Source organism: Ursus americanus, chromosome 6, assembly GCF_024610735.1.
Source record: "Ursus americanus isolate L20-20 chromosome 6, mUrsAme1.1.p, whole genome shotgun sequence".
Classification (NCBI taxonomy): Eukaryota; Metazoa; Chordata; class Mammalia; order Carnivora; family Ursidae; genus Ursus; species Ursus americanus.
Genome location: NC_142132.1, coordinates 13,594,905 through 13,612,927, shown reverse-complemented (window position 1 = coordinate 13,612,927; position 18,023 = coordinate 13,594,905). Strand labels below are relative to the sequence as shown.

The following is an 18,023-nucleotide window of genomic DNA, read 5'->3' as shown; positions in this document are numbered from 1 at the left end:
CCAGGGGTGCCTTGGCTGACTCGATTTTTATCTTTGAGGCTCGTGTGACTTCTAATCCCCACTTACTCCTCTCACGATTGCAGCCGTGCGTCAATGGGAGGGGGTAGGAGGAATTCGACTAGCAGCCTGTTACCATCTGCCGGGCAAGTGAATTTGAGGCGTATGTAGACCTAACGGGAATGTTCCAGGCAGACCAACACTGTGAAAGCTCCTGTATGCTTCTCTCCATAAATCAGGTCAGGAATATGGCGCCGTGGACTTCACTTGCTTGCCATGGTTGCGTCTTGAGACCCAGGAGCTGTTCCACATGCACTGGATGGCTGGGGAAAGAGTTAACTCGGGGTGCTGGGGGGCAGCTCCCTCGGCTTCCTCCCTCGCCAGTCGTCTCTCTCTCTCGGCTCCCTGGTCTGCTTCTTATCAAGCCAGCATCAGTGGCTTCATTTATTTCCATAGTTACCTCGTATATTTGAAAGCCTGTTATTTGTCCTCACAAATCTTAGCCCACATCTGAATGACAAGGAGGAAGCCGCAGGGCGTGGGCGCTCCGCGGAAAGCGCAGTGGGATTTTTTTTTTCTTGCTCTTCAGCCACTTGGCACTTGGTCTGCAGGAGGCTTTGTGCGAGTAAGCAGTGACCTTTTCAGTTCCCGGCGGACCGGGAAACCAGCTCTTCTGGAAGGGGATCTCCCGTCCTAGATGTCGTTAGGATGGCGGGACGGGGTCTTTGCTTCCGAAACGGAGAGGAGCTGGCAGTGCCATCGGGCGTTTCTCACGGGAGCGCAGCCCCCGCCTGAGCTGTGTGGCTGGGCACAGGGGTCACCCCCACAAAAGTGTGACGTCCACGGCTCGCGTGACTCCCTGCACGCGGCTAGTCGCTGAACGAGACAGACCTAAGGACTAAACCTAGGAATTTTGTTTTGTCTACGAAATGGACAGTCAACTCCCTAGTACGTTTGAGCAAATGTAAGGCGTCCTTCCGTTTACTGGTGCGATTCACTTCCTGCACCACCTTTCGGAAGATAATTGCACAGGGAGATGCGCCCTCTTGTCTCACCTGATGATCGTTTGTACCCTTCCGGGTCCCCCACTTTGTGTCAGGCAGAGGGAGCCTGAGTTTTAACAGCCCTGAGAATGGGGCTTGCGTTGGTCTCTATGGCAAAGATAAGCTAGTTTATATTAAAAGCGTATTGATTTTCAGTGATGATTCAGGGACGATGGAGTTTCTCCACTGGTGTGTCAGTATATATAACGAACATAACTTTTATTGCTTTGTACTTTTTTCCTGGGGATTCGATATATGACTTTTAGGCTTCTGTCAATTGGATGAACTGCTCCCCGATGCGCTATGGAGGATGACCGTGGGCTGGGATGACGCATAAGGGGACAGTAATGGGCTATTTCCCTAAAGGTTTGCTCTATCAGATCTAGCTTTGCTTAGCACTGAGATGAGAGGCTGACTCAGATGTTCATGACTAATGTCACTCGAGTCTCTGTCCATTTAGGAGACGTTGTGGGGAAGGAGAAAGGGCGCTGGCGATCTGCCCATCACTCAATGACTCTGGGCACTGGACGACTTTTGTTCGGAGGTGGGCGTTCATGGGGTGGAGGGGTCCAGGATCTGCCCATTGTGCCCTGTTGCCTTGGGGCTGAGCCCTGGGGGAAAGATGCGGCCCAGAACTTTCCACCGGGCAGTGCAGTCAGCAGCCTGGCCGGCGCTGGAAGTATAGGGGACACGTGTGTCCGGTAACGAGAAGGAAGCCGCAGGAGCCTAGGGTATCCAGTGGTTGGCTGGCTCTGCCACCACGGGCGAGCCGCTCTGTCGTTGAACCTCCACTGTCTCGTCCAGCACGAGGCTTTGGACTGGCCAGCCTTTGAGTTTCCTTCCAGTGTGGGTGTGTGGTTCTTCTGTATGTGCTTATTAAAATCCCAAAGGGATTAAAAAAAAAAAGCCATAGCTGCAGCGGTTTTAAAGCAAACGGCATTAGTAACAAGAATCCTACGTAAGCACGTATACCTGTGAGCACGGGGCTATCGGCTGTGTAAACCATGGACCAACCGTTCCACTCATGTGGTGTGACCCTGTGTTCCCGTAACGGGCATCCCCACCCAAGTGTATGCCAGCAGGACCGGACACACCCCCAGGCCCTCAAGATAGGCCTGTTATCCTGAATTTGGGGCAAGTTACTTAAATTCCGTGGCCGTCCATGTGAAAAATGAGGGTCCAGCCAGCTACCTCACGGAGCTGCAGTGAGCATCACAAGGGACCCCCTGGCTAGTTTCCTACTTACAGTCTTGGGGAATGCCAGAGCCTCCTGGTAAGAAGCTACTTGAGATGTGTCCCACCAGGTGGCCCTGGCCAGTTATCAGGGCTGCACACTGAACATTGTTGTGCTGCTATTTCCACCAGCTTTGACAAATACATGGTTTTCCAAGGAGTGTGTTGAAAAGGAGTGAGAAGCCTGTGTTTATTCTAAGATAGCTACAAGCATTGCCATATTCCATTTTTCCCTCAAGATGTGTAAGAGTTGCTGGGAAAAATGATCTGCCTGTGAGTTCTCCTCTCTGAGCCTCCTGGAAGTTTCTTTATTCAGTATCCGGCAGAGCTGTGTCGGGCCTGGGGCTGTCAATGGGGTTCTTTTGCCTGAGTAAAGAGCGCAAAGCAGTCCACTCCAGGCTAGCTGAGGTTAGAGACGCTGCCATTTGACACCCACCTGAGCTGCTGTTTCGAACCTTGGCATCTTTCCTGGTTTGCCTGATTGGCTCCGAGCCCCGCCTGGTGAATTAGAAGCTCATCTCGGGTCTAGTAGGGGAACTTTTGTATGGGACGGTGGGAGGAGGGCTGTCTGGGAATCTGGCATGATTTTGAAATGCTGTTTGTATTTTTGCTAGTTTCTGGAGCACATGAAGCAGTTGGGGGGGGGGAGGGTAAGGGGAGTATGACCAGAAACTTTTGGAAGGATTCTATTTAAAGCCACATAGGTCCTTTGACTTCCTGGGGAGGTGGTGAAGTTTGCAGGGAAGAGCCCTGGACTGGACAGGATGGCCCCGAGTGCAGTTAGCCCCAGGACATTTGACAAGTCACTTTTTCGTGCTTCTGTTTCCTCATCTGTGAGATGGGGAGGTGGTCATCTGCCCTTATCAAATCATGGAGCTCATAGGCATAAGTACTTGGAGAATTGAGTGTAACTTTAAATGAAGGTATTGTTATCATGATTTTTAAGTCCAACCTGGAAGAGAAGAGCCCTTCCAGGCTGAGTGACTGGGGGCTCAGGACTCCTTGGTCCTCACTTGGTTCCTGTCCAGCAACCAGTGCATCTAGGGCTGGAAGGAAACAAAGCCTGGAGATGATCTGGGCTATTCTGCTAGAGGGCAGCCACTCAGCTGGCATTGAACCCCCTCCCGGGGCAGCAGGGGCTGGGAAGCTGCCTTCACTGTCCTCTCCCATCCACATGGCAGGAGCCAAGCAGCTGCTTTCTCCGCAGGCACAGAGAGGAAAGAAGGAAGACAATTGAGGGAAGAAACACTTTCTGAAGCACCTTCTATGTCCCAGGTGCCTGGTAGCAGCTGATCACCCACATCTCATTCTGTCCTCCCTCCCGTGCTGGCAGGTGGGCGGTGGCTTGCTTGGCTCCCGTGGGAGGCCCGGATGTGATACCAGAAGACCAGGGTCTTCCCACCACCCCGGCCCCCCCGGGGGCAGAGCCCTGTATGGACTGTGGTCTTCCCGAGCAATCAGAATGTTGAATTTTTGCACAGAAAATAAGGTCTGTTTTTCTAGGCTGGCCCCGTTGGGGTCAATATGATGATAGACTCGGATGTTTTCTTGTATCCCCAGTGCCTCTCGGATGTAGTCCCCTTGTCTCTGCTGCCAGTCGAATCACTTGATGACCTTTTACTGAAATCATTTGCTTGCCATTGTCCCTTTGGAGAAGCTCTAGCAAAGACAGTAATTAAAGAATTAAAAGAAAAAAAAGGGGGACCCAGGTTGTGTATTTTAGACATGCTCTGGGTTACTTGCCAATATTGTGTTAACATTTATTGCAGAGAAATTTCTGTTCAGAGTGGCAATCCTGAAATGTATTCACGTTCCAAGGCAGTCAAACACGAAAAGGTCACATAGGAAGCACCAACTATATCAATTTTTAGAAAAGTCGACCAAACACTTATCCGCCTGATCCCAAAGGGTAGGCAGGAGAGACTCCATATAAAGCCTTAGAAAAATACAGAGTCACCAAATGTTCCCCGTGCTTCTCTTTTTGCAGAATTGGCTATCCAATTCCAATGTTTGCGGGATTCTGCATCATGTTTGTGTCAACAATTAGTAAGTGTCTGCTGTTTGCCTTCTGCGCGTGGGTCACGGGATGGGCTCTGAGGGCCACACACTGGGAATCGATGTATCCCCGGGTTCGGGGGCGGGGGGTTGTGTATTGGTCAGCGTTGCAGAAGGGGGTCAGTAGAGCTGTTCGTGGCCCAAAAGCGCAGAGTGGTTAGTACGGAAATGCGCCATCGGGTCAAGGGCTGGCCTCACGGTGCCTGCCCGTGCGAGCGGCGTGGCCCAGCGTCGGCTGGCACTGACGGGCGGCCGGGCCGCTCCCTCGGCAGTGTTCGCCTTCTCCAGCAGCTACGCCTTCCTGCTCATCGCCAGGTCGCTGCAGGGCATCGGCTCTTCCTGCTCCTCTGTCGCTGGTAGGTGTGCAGAAAACCCCGGTTAAGTCAGGGCCCCGGGGTGGGGTGGGGGGCGCCGCCAGCCTTGCCCCGCTGGCCAGCCCCTGGCAGGGTTAATGTAGGGGATCACGGCATTAGTGGCGGTGCTTGGGGAGGGGTTCTTAGGGAAGGTACTGCTTTTTCCTTGGCTTCTGCTTCGTCTTACGTTTCCGTGATCGAGCAGGTTGGGGAGATCGCAGGTCTGGGCCAGAGAGGGAGGGCGAGTCACAGACGACTGGCGCTCCCTGGAGCGCTTGGCTCTTGACCATGTCTTCTCCTGTTTAGGAATGGGCATGCTGGCCAGTGTGTACACGGATGACGAAGAGAGAGGCAACGCCATGGGCATCGCCCTGGGAGGCCTGGCCATGGGGGTGCTAGGTAGGCAAGGGCCACCTGGGGGCCATCTGTGGGGAGGTACCTGTCTGCTGTCGGTGGAGGGCCACAGCTCCCCCTGCGTCCACTCCGAGTCTGTTCCCTTGTTATTCCCCACTTTCATGGAGCCTGCGAAAACTGGAGGGACCTTCCTGACCTGGGAGGATGTGGGCTCCCCTGCCTCCACCTCCCGGCTTGCTGGGTGACCTTGGGCAGAAAAAAATCCCAGACCTTCATGGGTCCAGATGTAAAATGAAGGCTTGAACAGGATGGTCTGCCAAGCTCCTTTCTCTTGGACATTCTCTGAGTTACCATCCTATCTGAGGACTTTCTCACCTTGCTAACTTCCAAGTCTGCCTCTGCCCCCTGCCCTGGCCGATCTCCCTGGCCGGGGCACAGATACCTTCCCTGAGAGGAGATTCGGGTCCTCTCCCTTCTGTGTCGCATTCCCGGCCTTCACTTGGGAGCCCAACGTTCTGCCCTTGCTGGTTTGTAAGGAACAAGGTCCTCGCGGACCCATTTTCTTGCGCTCCTTACGCAGCACGGTTGTGTGGCCTGGATCTGGTTTCTCTCTGGTCCTTACTTTTGGGGTGACCCTTGTCTGCTCTTGCCCATGTCTTGGGTATAAGACTGCTTGGAGGAAGTGACCAGGGCACGTGACCTGAGTAGAATGTAGGGTGGCCACCCTGAATAGTTTTTAGGACAAGGTACAAACTCCAGAAGCACGTGGATGGTTCTGGTGGTGCGGGGTCGGGGTGAGGGCATCCGTCTCAGGGCCTGGCACCAGCCCCTCTTTCTCTTCCTTGCAGTGGGCCCCCCCTTTGGGAGCGTGCTGTACGAGTTTGTGGGGAAGACCGCTCCATTCCTGGTGCTGGCTGCTCTGGTGCTCTTGGATGGCGGTGAGTCCCCTTGGGCACCTTGGCCGTGACCTCGGCGGCCGTGAGCTGTCAGCAGGTGATCCGTTTCAGCAGGTGCTTGGACCCACACCTCTTTTTTTTTTTTTCCCCCTTTTCCTCCCTCTCGTAGCTATTCAGCTGTTCGTGCTCCAGCCGTCCCGGGTGCAGCCGGAGGTAAGCCCCTGGGAAGGAGGGTGCTCTGGTGGCCATCTCAACTTTTTTAACCCCTGCTTTTTGCTGACAGAGCCAGAAGGGGACGCCGCTAACCACACTGCTGAAGGACCCCTACATCCTCATCGCTGCAGGTGGAGCTCGCCTCAGTCTCCCTGGTTCTTCTCCGCCAGCGCGTGGGGGGCGGATGGCGAGAACCCGTGTTCGCTTTGCTGCGGGCAATGCTGGGCTGTAGAGACCCATGAACGGCAAAGACGTTGTATACGCGTCACAAGGAATGGCTTGCTTCCGTCCTTCATCTCTGACGCTCGGCCAGACTCCTTTGTTGGTTTTCATATGGGGCAAAGATGTCTGGGTCACGGAGATGGCCTGACCGGAGGTCGGTTTGTGTCTGTGCCATCCCCGTTCGGCCTTGAACTTCCGGACAGAGTCGGTGGGCGGTCTGATTCGCCTAGGCCTGCGTGAGTAAGGGCTGACGGCAGAGCCCCAGAGGACAGCTCCCTTCCCGTGGAGAGGTCACTCTGTGCGGCCCCAGAGAGGCTGCCGGGAACCCCCCTTGTCTACCGGAGGTCCCGTCGTTGGGTTCTTGGCCTAGATGGGCTCAGAGGAAGCTCTGGTTCTGTGGCTTGTGGGAGGATAATAGGCCTCATTCATCCAAGAGACGGTCCTGCCAAGACCATCTCAGTGACGCAGGCCTGGGGCTGCCTGACAGGGGACCGGCGTTACGCTGCCTGGGGCTGCCACTGGTCCCCAGCGGCCCTTGGGGTCCAGCCAGGGGAGGGCAGCCCTGAGGTGCGGCTTCAGATTCAGTGGGGGGGAGATTGGTCTAAGCCGTGGTCCTGAACTCCTGCTAGGGCTGTGGCAGTCTGGTGGAACTGGGCGCGTGCCCTAGCTAAGAGCATTCCAGGTTAGCCTTTTTAGGCCCCAGGCTGGCTTCGTTGAAGCCTTCTGCTGCTGGATTTGGTCAGGGGGCACCTGTGTCACCCTGGGCTAGACCCTCCCCATCGTGCCTGCTGGCCAAAGCGTTGCGAACCCGGCGTGGTGCCCGCCTTACGCAGGGGCCCTCTCTGTGCCCCCAGCACCATGCAGGGACCACTCCAGTGCCCAGATGCACGGGGAGCCCGGGCTGCCTCAGGTGGAGTCAGGAGGGGTGTGGTGAGAGTGGGACTCCCTGCCGCCCGGCACCCGCCGCCTCGGGCTTTCTTTGACCCTCATCGCTTCATCCTGCCTCAGGGAGGAAAGATCCACTCCGCACTGAGTATCAGGCTGTCACACGTCCAGGCAGCCGCCCCCGCGGGAGTCGGGGGCCAGGCGGTGTCCTATTTGTTCTGGTGGGATTTTAACTTACGAAGGTGACTGAGTGATGACCCAGAGAGGTCAGTGCTACTGAAAGGAGATTTTGTTACCACGCCCCTCAAGGCCACGTGAGGAGGCAGCAGGTTTCCTAGGCCAGAGGTTTGTCTGAGAAGGACAGGGCAGGGTTGGGGGAACAGCTTAGGATTGGCAGGCTTTAGGGCCTGGGGGCCGTGCCTGGTCCTGGGTGGATTTAGGGCCGGGGCGTCAGTTTGCTGTGTGAGAGTTGGACAAAGAGGGGTTCAGAGTATGGGCCCTGGGTCACAGGGAGACGTAACAACAGTATCAGTTTGGCCCTACTTCATAGAGGGCAAGTAGACCAACCCCGAATCTAGGAAAACAGCGGGCAGGTGAGGGGAGCCGGTCACGTCCGCATCCTTTCACTGTTCCACCTGTAACATCACGAAGCACGAAGAAAACCTTTCTTCACTTATGTAAGCCCCTTACCCACCATTGCACAGTGTGCTTTGAATCAGGATTCTGGCAAATTAGAGGTTCCCAGGGACACGGCACAGGAAGCTCCCAGCACCGTGGGGGAACGGCCCTGTGCGTCGTCTTCCCGATGGCTCTACTTAACCAAGGGTTCTGGTTAGCAGGGTGGTAATGGATATTTGCAGAGATACACTATATGGATAGTTGATTTAAAAAAAAACAAACCCTCAACAGCCCATCTGTACTGAATGTCCTGGATTTGGGGGCATCCCAGAGCATCTGTGGTCTGGAAGTGGTCCACACAGGGGGCCGGCCTCAGGCAAGTTACTTCGTTAATAAATTGGAACTCCTTCGCCAGTAGGTTGGGATGGGTATAATGACCTCTAAGGCTCCCTCCAATTCCTTTATGACTCTGGGATTCTAGCTTGAAAAAAATGTTGAATACTTTGTTTAAATTTAATATTGAATTCTAGTTATTAGTATCTTTTTAATAGATTTAACAAAATATTTATTTAATAAAAATAACGATGATGATGATAGTAATAATAAACCCAACCTCCTCACTCTCCCTTGACCTGTTATTTATCTTTTTCTCATGAAAGTAGAAGTTCTGGGCCTCTAAGTGGATTGTTGCAGCTGCGGGCATGTGGGGTTTAACTGTGTTTGGAATCGGTGGGAGACGCTCAAGACCCGAAATGGAAGCACGCTAACCCTCTTCCTCCCTTGAAGGGTCCATCTGCTTTGCCAACATGGGGATTGCCATGCTGGAGCCAGCCCTGCCCATCTGGATGATGGAGACCATGTGTTCCCGCAAGTGGCAGCTGGGTAAGGACTGGGGCAGGTGCTTCTGATTCTAGAACTTTTGCCCGTGGGGTGAGTCCTGTCATTGTAGCCCTGCCAAGCTGCGGGTACCAGGATGATAAAATGATGGTTTCTGTTTGACACTTGATGGGGTCTATGCTTAGGGTAGCAATGCGGTTTGGGGTCTGTTTCAGTTCCAGGTGTGTGTGTGTGTGTGTGTGTGTGTGTGTGTGTGTGTGTGTGTGTGTTTTAAACATTCCTGATGGATACAGAATTAGCAGAGAGGCATCAGACCTGGGCAGAAACGAGAGTGCAAAAATACATTTGGTGTCTCTCCATGTTTCTGAATTAGACTAGTTATGTTAAATGTATATGGACAGCAATAAAATTTACGTGAAAGAGGGTAACCACAAGCAGGATTTAAGAGGATTAATTTTAACATTTCTAATTTAGAAAATAATGCATACTTTATTGTTTAAAAAACAGAGTACACAGATCAGGGAAGTAAATCTTAAAATCTCATGTTCATCTTTTTCCTCCCAGCCCAGTCCTCCATGATATTCATTTTTAATAGTTTTGTGTCTTTTTCTGTATTTGGTTCTGCATTTATCACCATGTGTGAGATGCTTAAAAGCCCAACCCAAGTGGAATCTTGCCAGTTGTAACACCGTGTGACCTCTTGTTTGTTCATGTTTCCATGTCAGAATGGGTAGATTTAATTTTCAAAATTAATGAAATTAAAAATTTTACCAGTTACATGTGTACTTAATGTTTACGTTAAATAGCATTACTAGAATTATCATGAAAAATCCAGTAGTCTTTGTCCCTTACCTCCCCATCTCCAACCCCTTCCTTAGATTTGATCACCTTCAAAGCTTTTGGTTGTTTCTTCTAATTTGGGTCTTAATATGTGGACCTGTTTTCTCAACTTCCGTTTTCCTAAAGCAGTTATATTGCTTTAGGAAATAGGTTAGATTGGCATTCAGTATTGACGTTATTGTGACTATGTAAATATCGTTCAAAGAAGAGCTATATAGAGTTTTGTGATTATTTCTTTATACAAACTTTTGTTTTTCCTGGAGTTAGTCGTTGCCATGTCTTTCCACTTTTAGTTTTCAGGGTAGCATTTATGAACATATTCCCAAAATCTCTGGCAGAAGTGAAAGGCCAAGTACACCAGCAAGCCTAACCTATTCATGTTTTTGCTTGTTTGTGGACATTTGTCCCACCTTACTCTGTCTTGCTCCAGTCTAGACTTATTCACTAGGTCATCCTACGATTTCCTCTTCCAGTATCTGGGCATCTTTGCCTCTCTTCTGTTTCCTATATCCTTCTCTATATTCCTTTCTCTTGGTTTACTCTACTGTTGTGATGGAATATATCCTCTAGCTGCTTTCTGAGAGATGGTGCGTAGCAGGTAAAGTTTTCAGAGATCCTGCATATCAACAAACCTCTTTATACTCATGTTTGGTTGACTTAGTCTATTTGGGTATATGATTCTTGGTTGGCAATTATTTTTCTTCAGTTTTGAGGTCACTGTCCTACTGCGCTCTAGTGTCCAGGGTTGCCGTTGAGGAGGCTCGTGTCCTTCTCATTCCTCATCCTGTGTAAGTGCTGGAAGGATCTCTTCCTCTCTGGGTTATGAGAGTCCATGCTGGTTTTTGCAGGGGGTCTGTTTTCTTCTACTCTATCTGGGCACTTGCTTGGTTAGCCTGTTTACTTGGGAAGCTCCTCCTATTAGTTCTGGGAAACAATTCTATATTATTTCTTTAATTAATCCTCTCCCCTACACCATTTTCTCTCTGCTATTACTCTTATTGGTTCGATGTTGGACCCTCTGTGTTTTATCCTTTTAATTTCTTGTCTTGCATTTTCTTATTTCCACTGACTTTTTAAGATTTTATTCATTTGAGAGAAAGAGAGAGAGTGAGCATGCACACACAAGCAGGGGGGAGAGGCAGAAGGAGAAGCAGACTCGCTGCTGAGCAGGGAGCCCGACATGGGGCTTGATCCCAGAACCCAGAGATCATGAGCTGAAGGCAGAGGCTTAACCATCTGAGGCATCCAGGCGCCCCTACACTGATTTTTTTCATCTTCATCTTCTAAACTGTCCATTGAATTTTTATAATTGGTGTCTTCATATCTTAAATTTGAAGAGCCCTTTCATATTTACTCTAAGTGGTTTTGTATGTGTGGAGGGGCTGTTGAAATAACAGCCTGTTACCTTTTAGTAGGAAGACTTCCACTCCTGTCCCATCTCAGCCTCTCGTGTTATCTCTGGTCTCCATGCTGCCTAGGGTTCCTGGGCCGTCTTTACAGAAGCTGTCTCCTTCCAGGGTGAGCAATTGAGAGCTGGTGGGGGTGGGGTGGGGTGCAAGTGCTCTTAAAACAGTCTTTCAGCACTCTTTCCAGTCGACAGGCTCAGCCTTACATTCACAGCACGTGGAGCCTTCAGTTCCCGAATGTTCTGGGTTCCGAGGCACAAAAACTGTTGCTTCTTGTTGGCTGCCCCTTGTGCAGGCTGAAGGTTCAGTGTTCTCTGCTGTGTCCATCACTCCTCTCCCTCTGCTTCTTCCTCCCTCTCAGTGCATTTTCTCTCTTCTCCTTTTCTCTGTTTTGGGCGTTGAAAGGAGGGTGTGGGGTTTTCTTTTGTTCCTTTATTAAAATTTAAATGGAACTTGGAATGGGAATGGAGAAAAACCTATAGATTCAACCTGCCCTGTTTAGCTGGAAGCCCATCATTCATTTTAATGATCGGCTATTGTTCTATTTTAAAATCATACCACCCACTTTCTGCCAGTTCCTGTTGTTGGACATTTGGGTGAGTTCCAGTTTTTGCCATTTAGAAACCATACTGTAGCAAAATATTCTGACACGTATTCCTGTCCGTGGTTGGAAATACATCTGTGTGAAAATTCCTGAAAGTTCAGTGGGCGTTCGATAATTAGTAACGTTGCATTAACTTGAGTACCGTCCTTCTTTCCCAGTTGTGTATGTGAGAAGGTGTGTGGGGGTCTCGTTTTGATTTATTTTTTCAAATTCTTTGAGTGCAATTGAGCATCTTTTTACGTTTATTAACCCTATTTATTTCCTCTATTGTGGATTTTTTATTGATCTACTGTGCCCATTTTTTCTGTGGAGTTGTGTCCTTACTGATTTTAAATATTTGTTGTAAATTGATAGTAATGCTTTATCAGATGTTTCACAAATATTGCCTTTGTTTTGTTGTAGGTCTTTTGAGTTTCTAAATGGTTCCCCCCGCCCCCCAGAACATTTAAGATGCCAGTAGTCGGGGTTGGCCATCTGCCCCTTCATGTCCTTGTCATTTCAAGGGTAGCTCCTTTCCCATGTGGAGATTATTTTTGTCATCCATAGTTTCTCCTAATTCATGATTTGTTTTTTACGTGAGAATCTTGCATTTACGCGGACTTAACTGAGGTGCGTGGTTGTGTGAGAAGGATTTGGTGTTACTGTTTTCTGTAGGACCAGCCAGTTATCCCAAGGGTCCGCTCGATTGTTCCCACCTTTATCATACTTGAGACGACTGTGTGTCCCTGGCTCGGTCTCTGGGTTCTCTCTTCTGTTCCATCTGTCGGCAGGAAGTCCTGTGGCAACGCCGTCCTGTTTGACTGCTGGAGCGTTGGGACGTTGGTGAATACCTGGACGGCGGGTCCCTGCACGTGCACCTTTTCCTTTAAGAATTTATTGGTTATCCTTGCTAGGGATCTCTTTTCTCTTGATAGTTCTCTCAGCATATAAATTGCCATCTTTGGATGGAGACTCTCTCTTCCAAGTGAAGCTGCTGTTTTTAAGTGCCCCCAGCCTTCCCGTAGGCAACGTTCTATTCCCTGTGGGGTGGCTTCTTGCCAGCCGCTTCCCGGTTTACACGGGTCCCTACCCCGGCCCTTATAGACGCACGGAATCTCTGTGCTCCGTCATCACATCCTTCCTTAAAAAGTCCCAGACTGCTCGGGGTGGGGCACGATCGGGAGGGACGGCTAGTGGCTGTGGGGCTTCTCTTTGCGGCCGTAAGAGTAGTTTGGAAACAAAGCGTGCTCAGGGTCGCACGACCGTGTGGTTCTACTGAAAACCCCTGACCGTCCGCTCGCCAACGGGGAGTTTCAGCGCACGTGAGGTCACAAAACAAAATCAAGAGCAAGCCCCGAACCGTGTCCTTCAGCGGAGGAGGAAGGGTTCTTGGAGCAAACCTAAGGCTCGTTCTTAGAAATTTCGCTCAGAACCTCCTGGCAGGGGAGACGCCAGAGGAAACCCAGAGGGTTTCAGCGGGAAGGGCTTTTTCTAACGGGGGGGGGGGGGGTAACGGAAAGCAGTTTTGCAAGAGATGAGGAGATGCTCTTCCCGTCTTGTTGCTGGTGCCGGCTGAACACCCTGGGCGCCGTTTCTCCCCGGGGTGGCTTGGGCCTGCTTGGCGAGCGCTCGTGGGCTGAGACCCTTTGCAGGTGTTTCCGATGTCCCCCCCCCGCCCCCCCAACTGACTTCTTGTCCTGACTGATTGCGTCTTGGCCACGAGCAGGGCACCTCGGCTGCTCCGTCCTCTTCCTCCCCAGACCCCGCCCGAGGCTTTCTTTATAAAGTCCTTCAAGTCCAGCGGAGGCCCTGGGCCCTCCGAGTTAGATAGCAGGCCGCAGGCCGCCTCGATTTTATCAGATCCTCTCACGGGGCTTATCTCCGAGGCCAGATGTTCACCCGCTGGCTCGCCGCCCCTTTCCACCGTGAGATCACTCCCTTCCCTCCTCGGACCTAGACGTGGGTTTCTTCAAGAGAATCTTGGGTTTCTTTAAAAGAATCCGTATCTGTCCCCGTTCCGCCGGGTCCTCCCCAGTGTGAGCCGAGCCCACCACCCGTGCGGCTCCGCAGCTAGCGGCCCCCTTCTCCCAGAGCCCCTCAGGCCCCTCGGAGCCCTGGGGGGTGGAGGGCACCGTGGGGGGCGTTGGAAGAAGGACGGAGGGTGGAGGTGAGGACCCGCCCCAGGAGGGGGTACGGCTGTTCTCGGGAGGCCCGGGCAGCCTCCCCTCCCCGCGCAAGGTCATGTGAGCTCGCGTCGGTCCAGTGTGCAAAGGGAAGCCCTTCTGCCCCTCTGCTTCCCTCAGCATTTCTGGAAAAAGGCCGTAAGGTTTGAAGTCAAAGCAAAGTGTGATGGCTTTCATTGAACGCTGCGTTTTGGGCCGTAAGTTTTAGAGGAGGCAGGTGGCGGCCCACCGATATTCCAGAGGGCTCCCTTGTGAGCCCGTCCCCCAGACACCACTGCCGCTTGGGGGTGGCCCTGAGTGTGGGGTGGTGGGGAGAAAATCCTTTCAGGGCATCGCTCTTTCCCTCAAGTCCGGGGTCAGATGACCTCCCCCCGACACCGAGAGGCTTAGGGACCCCATTCCTGGGGAGGCTTACAAACCCCAAAAGGGAACGTAAGCTCCAGGGAATGGGCTCCAGAGAAGAGTGGAGCCAGACTCTTTCCTCTGGTTCTCTAAGATGATGTGGTGCAGCGTGGGACGGAGGGTAGGATCCTCGTCTGCTCGGCAGCGGAACCGCTGTACTCCCAGCCAGCCATGACCTCGAGGCATGTCCTGCCAGCCTGGCCGGATGCCCAAGGACAAGAGGATTGTCTGTATGCTGTGGCTCCGGAATGTGGGGACTTCGGCCTCCTGAGCCTCCCTTAGGATAGGGCAAACTGGGACCATTGCCCCATTTTGGCTCCGAATCAAGCCCTTGGGGACCTCAGGGATGGGTCATTCGGAGGTCGGGAGAAGCCCACGGACGCATCCCCACCATCCAGCATCGGCTCCTTGGGGGCTTCGTGGTGCGTTGAGCCTCGTCCTCTTGTGCCCGTCGAGCCTGGGGTCAAAGCCAGGCTTTCCATGAAAGCACAGGGGTGGGGGGATGATCCCTGTGGGTGAATTTTCTTGTAGGCGCAGGGACGAGGGAGGAGGTGCACCCCTGTAAAGAGAGCAGCAGCCCAGCCAAAGGAGAGGCTCCCTCGTGTGTCCCCCGCACTGTGTGCAGTCCCGCCTGTCAACACTTGCCTCCTTGGGAAGAGATGGACAAAGACCTCTTGTCGCATTTGCGGGGGATATGGGTTTGGGGAGGGAGAAAGTTGACCAGTGGGTGACAGATCCAGAAAGATCTCCCTGGGCACCCACGAAGGTCTGAAAGGGACAAGGAGGAATGCCTCCAGTGAGAACGTAGAGTCCTGCCCTAGGGTGGAAAATGCCCCCTGGAGTCCCGCGGGAACCGGGTGGGGGTGCGGGTCAGTGTGCTGTGAGCCCCACGAGGGCTATGTGAGTGGCGGCTCCCCGGGTGCAGAGCAGGAGTGACTGCCTCCGGGGCCAGGCATGACCCTGGGGCCAGACGGTGGAGCCAGCCCCGCGATTCGCTGGGTCCTTCCTCGGGAGCTAGTGGTCACGTGTTGTGCGCCCAGCATGGGGCTGGGTGCGGTGTTTCAAGGTAGAGGAGTCACTTGACCTTGTGCTGAAGGGTAGCGGTAGATGCCCAGTCACTGGGAACGCCCCAGCGCCCTGCTGGTGGTTTGCTGGGAAAGCCAACCCGTGGGTGGGATGCATTTTTTCGTGCTGATGGTCGGGCGGGGGGAGGAGGTGGAAGGCTCTGGAATGCACACCAGGACCAGTGGGTGGAAGTGATGGGAAGCTTTGGGCTCCTTCAAGAGCTGTCTGGAGGAGCAGTGGGCTCCCAGCCCGGGTCTGTCAGAGCAAAGCAGGTGGTCTCCTCTCGGGACACCAGGCAGGCTGCGACAGGAGGCACGCTGAGGGTTCTAGGTTTCTCTGAGTCCCTAGAACGGCTTCTGTAGCTTGTGTGGTGCGGTGGGGGCCCCGGCAACGCAGGAGATGGCGAAGCTGTGGGCAGATCGGATCTCGGGGGCTTGGAGCCTGAGGTCCGAAGCTGGAAGTCCAGAAGAGAGGATTCCGGCTCCAGACCCCACCGCCGCCTCGCATTCCCAGGGGCCAGGCTGCTGGATGGGGGGGCCCTGCCTTCAACGGACGGTGGCCTCCCTCCATACGTTTGGTTCTGGGAAGTCCGTGTCCTCCCACGGGATTTTTTTTTCTGAGTGCTCAGCCCTGCTCCGAGCACCGGCTGTGTGCCCCCCGGAGCTGGGCGGTGGGAACAGGCAGTGGTCCCCCCTGCCGCTAGGAGTTTGGGGAAGGCCAGGCCACCAGGGTGCCATGCCAGGACGGCGGAGCTCACAGGGAGGGACAGGGCAGGGGAATCAGACAGGGAGGGCTGCTTGCCCTTTGACCCTCAGAACCTTCCTGGGAGATGCGTGCTGTCAGAACGGTGTCTGTGTCTCCGCTCGTCCGTGTCGAGCTGGAGTGAACGCCGTGCTTCTTGCCACACTTACATTGGGTGTGTTTTCCTGGAGAAGCGTGAACCAGAAGCAGTTCGCTGCCTGGGAGGATTTGCCGTCTCTGGAAAATCGGTTGCGTCCACGCGCAGGCCCCGCGGGTGAGCTCGGCACCCCGCTCCAAGTCAGGCAGGTGGCCGACGCACCGGGAAGCAGGGCTCGTGGTCAGGTTCTTTGCAGTCCACTTCCTTGGGCGCTGTCTGTGGACCGAGTTCAGCCCGAATGTGGGTTTGGTTGCTGCTTCAGTGTCCGCCTGCAGGGGCTTAACGTTTCAAAAAATGAGTTGCCGACATTTACAAATCCCGAGGTTTCATGTAAGAACCTCGAGTTCAGGCTTTTCTAGAAAAGTGGGATCTTCCCATCTGGGACCTCAATCCTCCAGAGCAGTGATTGGGAGGGAGAGCAGCTGCCTTCCTCGAGGGGGTCTAGGCACCCCCACCTCCATTTTCCTTTGTTTCTCTGACACTGAGGCCCAGTGCTGGTGGCTGTCTATCGCGGCACCTGTGGTGTTATTTGTTTTACACTTTGCTTCCTTCCTCCATTTACCGCCTCCCCGAACCCCGTAGACACTCATCCTGAGACCAAGGCCCTCATGATTTCTGGTCTCCAGACTGACTCGACTCCGTTGTGTTCAAGGTTAGGCTTGATTACCAGCCGCTCTGGGGAGCTTCTGGGCCCAGAGCACTGCGTTCGTACCTTTGTTACGTCCCTAACGTAGCCACGTCCCCATTCAGATGTCACCTGATTCCTTCCTTTGAAGACGTGCTCATGGAGACCAGAGCCGTGTGTGGTCATTGTCTCTGCTGTGGCCCTGAGCCGGACCTGTGCTATCAGTCGTGTTTGCTCAATCTGATTACACCCAACAATCATTTGGCCGCCCGTATGACAAGTGTGACGACAATGGTTTCCTGGGACACGACCATGAGATTGCTCTTTATTATTTCCCAGATCACCAAGCCTGGGATGATTTGGTTTTGGATTTTGCTCCTGGACCTAATCTTTGTGCTGGAAGGCTCAGCCTCTCGGGAGGGCTTGATGGCTTGCATTCGTGCTTAGGGAGGTGCAGTGAGAGCCTGCCGTATCCTCGAAGGGGCAAGATCCTACTTGTCTGAGCGCTGCTGAGCTGCCGGAACAAGAAAGGCCCCGGGCCCTGTGCGTTTCGGGAGCCTACCTGCTGGCCGTCCGGTATCTGGTGTACACGTCTAGCTTGTGCGGTCTTGGGACCAAGCACAGAGCAACGTTCACCACAAGTGGGCAAGGCTTAGAATCAAATCTGGTATAACTGAGTCCAAGGAGAACACTAAAAGTATGACTAGTTTGAAAAGCCATCCTTCGAGAAGACATTGTCTCTTGTCCTGATAACAGATGGGGACCACACAGAGCTGATGTGGACAGATCCCCAGCAGCCAGGCAGGTGGGACTCGGGGAGGGCTTTCTGTTCAATGCACAGACGATGTTCAAGGTGACCACCGCCACCCGCGGCTGGAAATTGGCACAGGCTTGGTCCGGGGATGCCAGGTCTCTGGGAGGGCGTCGAATCTCGGACGTGTCAATGTCCATCACGTGACTCGGCCACCAAAAAAAAAAAAAAAAGACCACATGGACATTAATTTTTTTAGACCTGGAAAAATGTTCATAAAGCTCGTTGAAAGAAGCAGGGTGTAGAACAATAGTATAACCCCCCGTTTTGTTTGTTTCTTTCTTAAAACCCCAGGCACACGCATTTATCTGCGTGGGTAGGAACTAACAGGAGATCACCATGCTCGTTCTCTGAATGGTGGGGTTTGGGATGATTTTAACTTTTTTCCTTGGCCCTTAATATGCCTCAGTTTTTTTGATGACTGTGCCTGCCTTCCTTCCGCGGTAAAGTAACAAAGGGGTGAGGCCGGGGGCGGGGGGCGCCGCTGTTCACGGCGCGTGTGGG

At 53.1% G+C, this 18,023-nt stretch overlaps 1 protein-coding gene across 1 annotated transcript in view; it reads left to right on the top strand.

The window, feature by feature from the left end:
* SLC18A2 (solute carrier family 18 member A2) overlaps positions 1 to 18,023 on the top strand; it is a 36,821-nt gene that overhangs the window by 6,775 nt on the left and 12,023 nt on the right. The window contains exons 4-10 of the mRNA XM_045803235.2: positions 4,261 to 4,319; positions 4,601 to 4,684; positions 4,988 to 5,080; positions 5,884 to 5,973; positions 6,101 to 6,144; positions 6,215 to 6,275; positions 8,656 to 8,751. Of these exons, the coding sequence (XP_045659191.1) occupies positions 4,261 to 4,319; positions 4,601 to 4,684; positions 4,988 to 5,080; positions 5,884 to 5,973; positions 6,101 to 6,144; positions 6,215 to 6,275; positions 8,656 to 8,751 (527 nt within the window). The remainder of the gene's footprint in view (positions 1 to 4,260; positions 4,320 to 4,600; positions 4,685 to 4,987; positions 5,081 to 5,883; positions 5,974 to 6,100; positions 6,145 to 6,214; positions 6,276 to 8,655; positions 8,752 to 18,023) is intronic.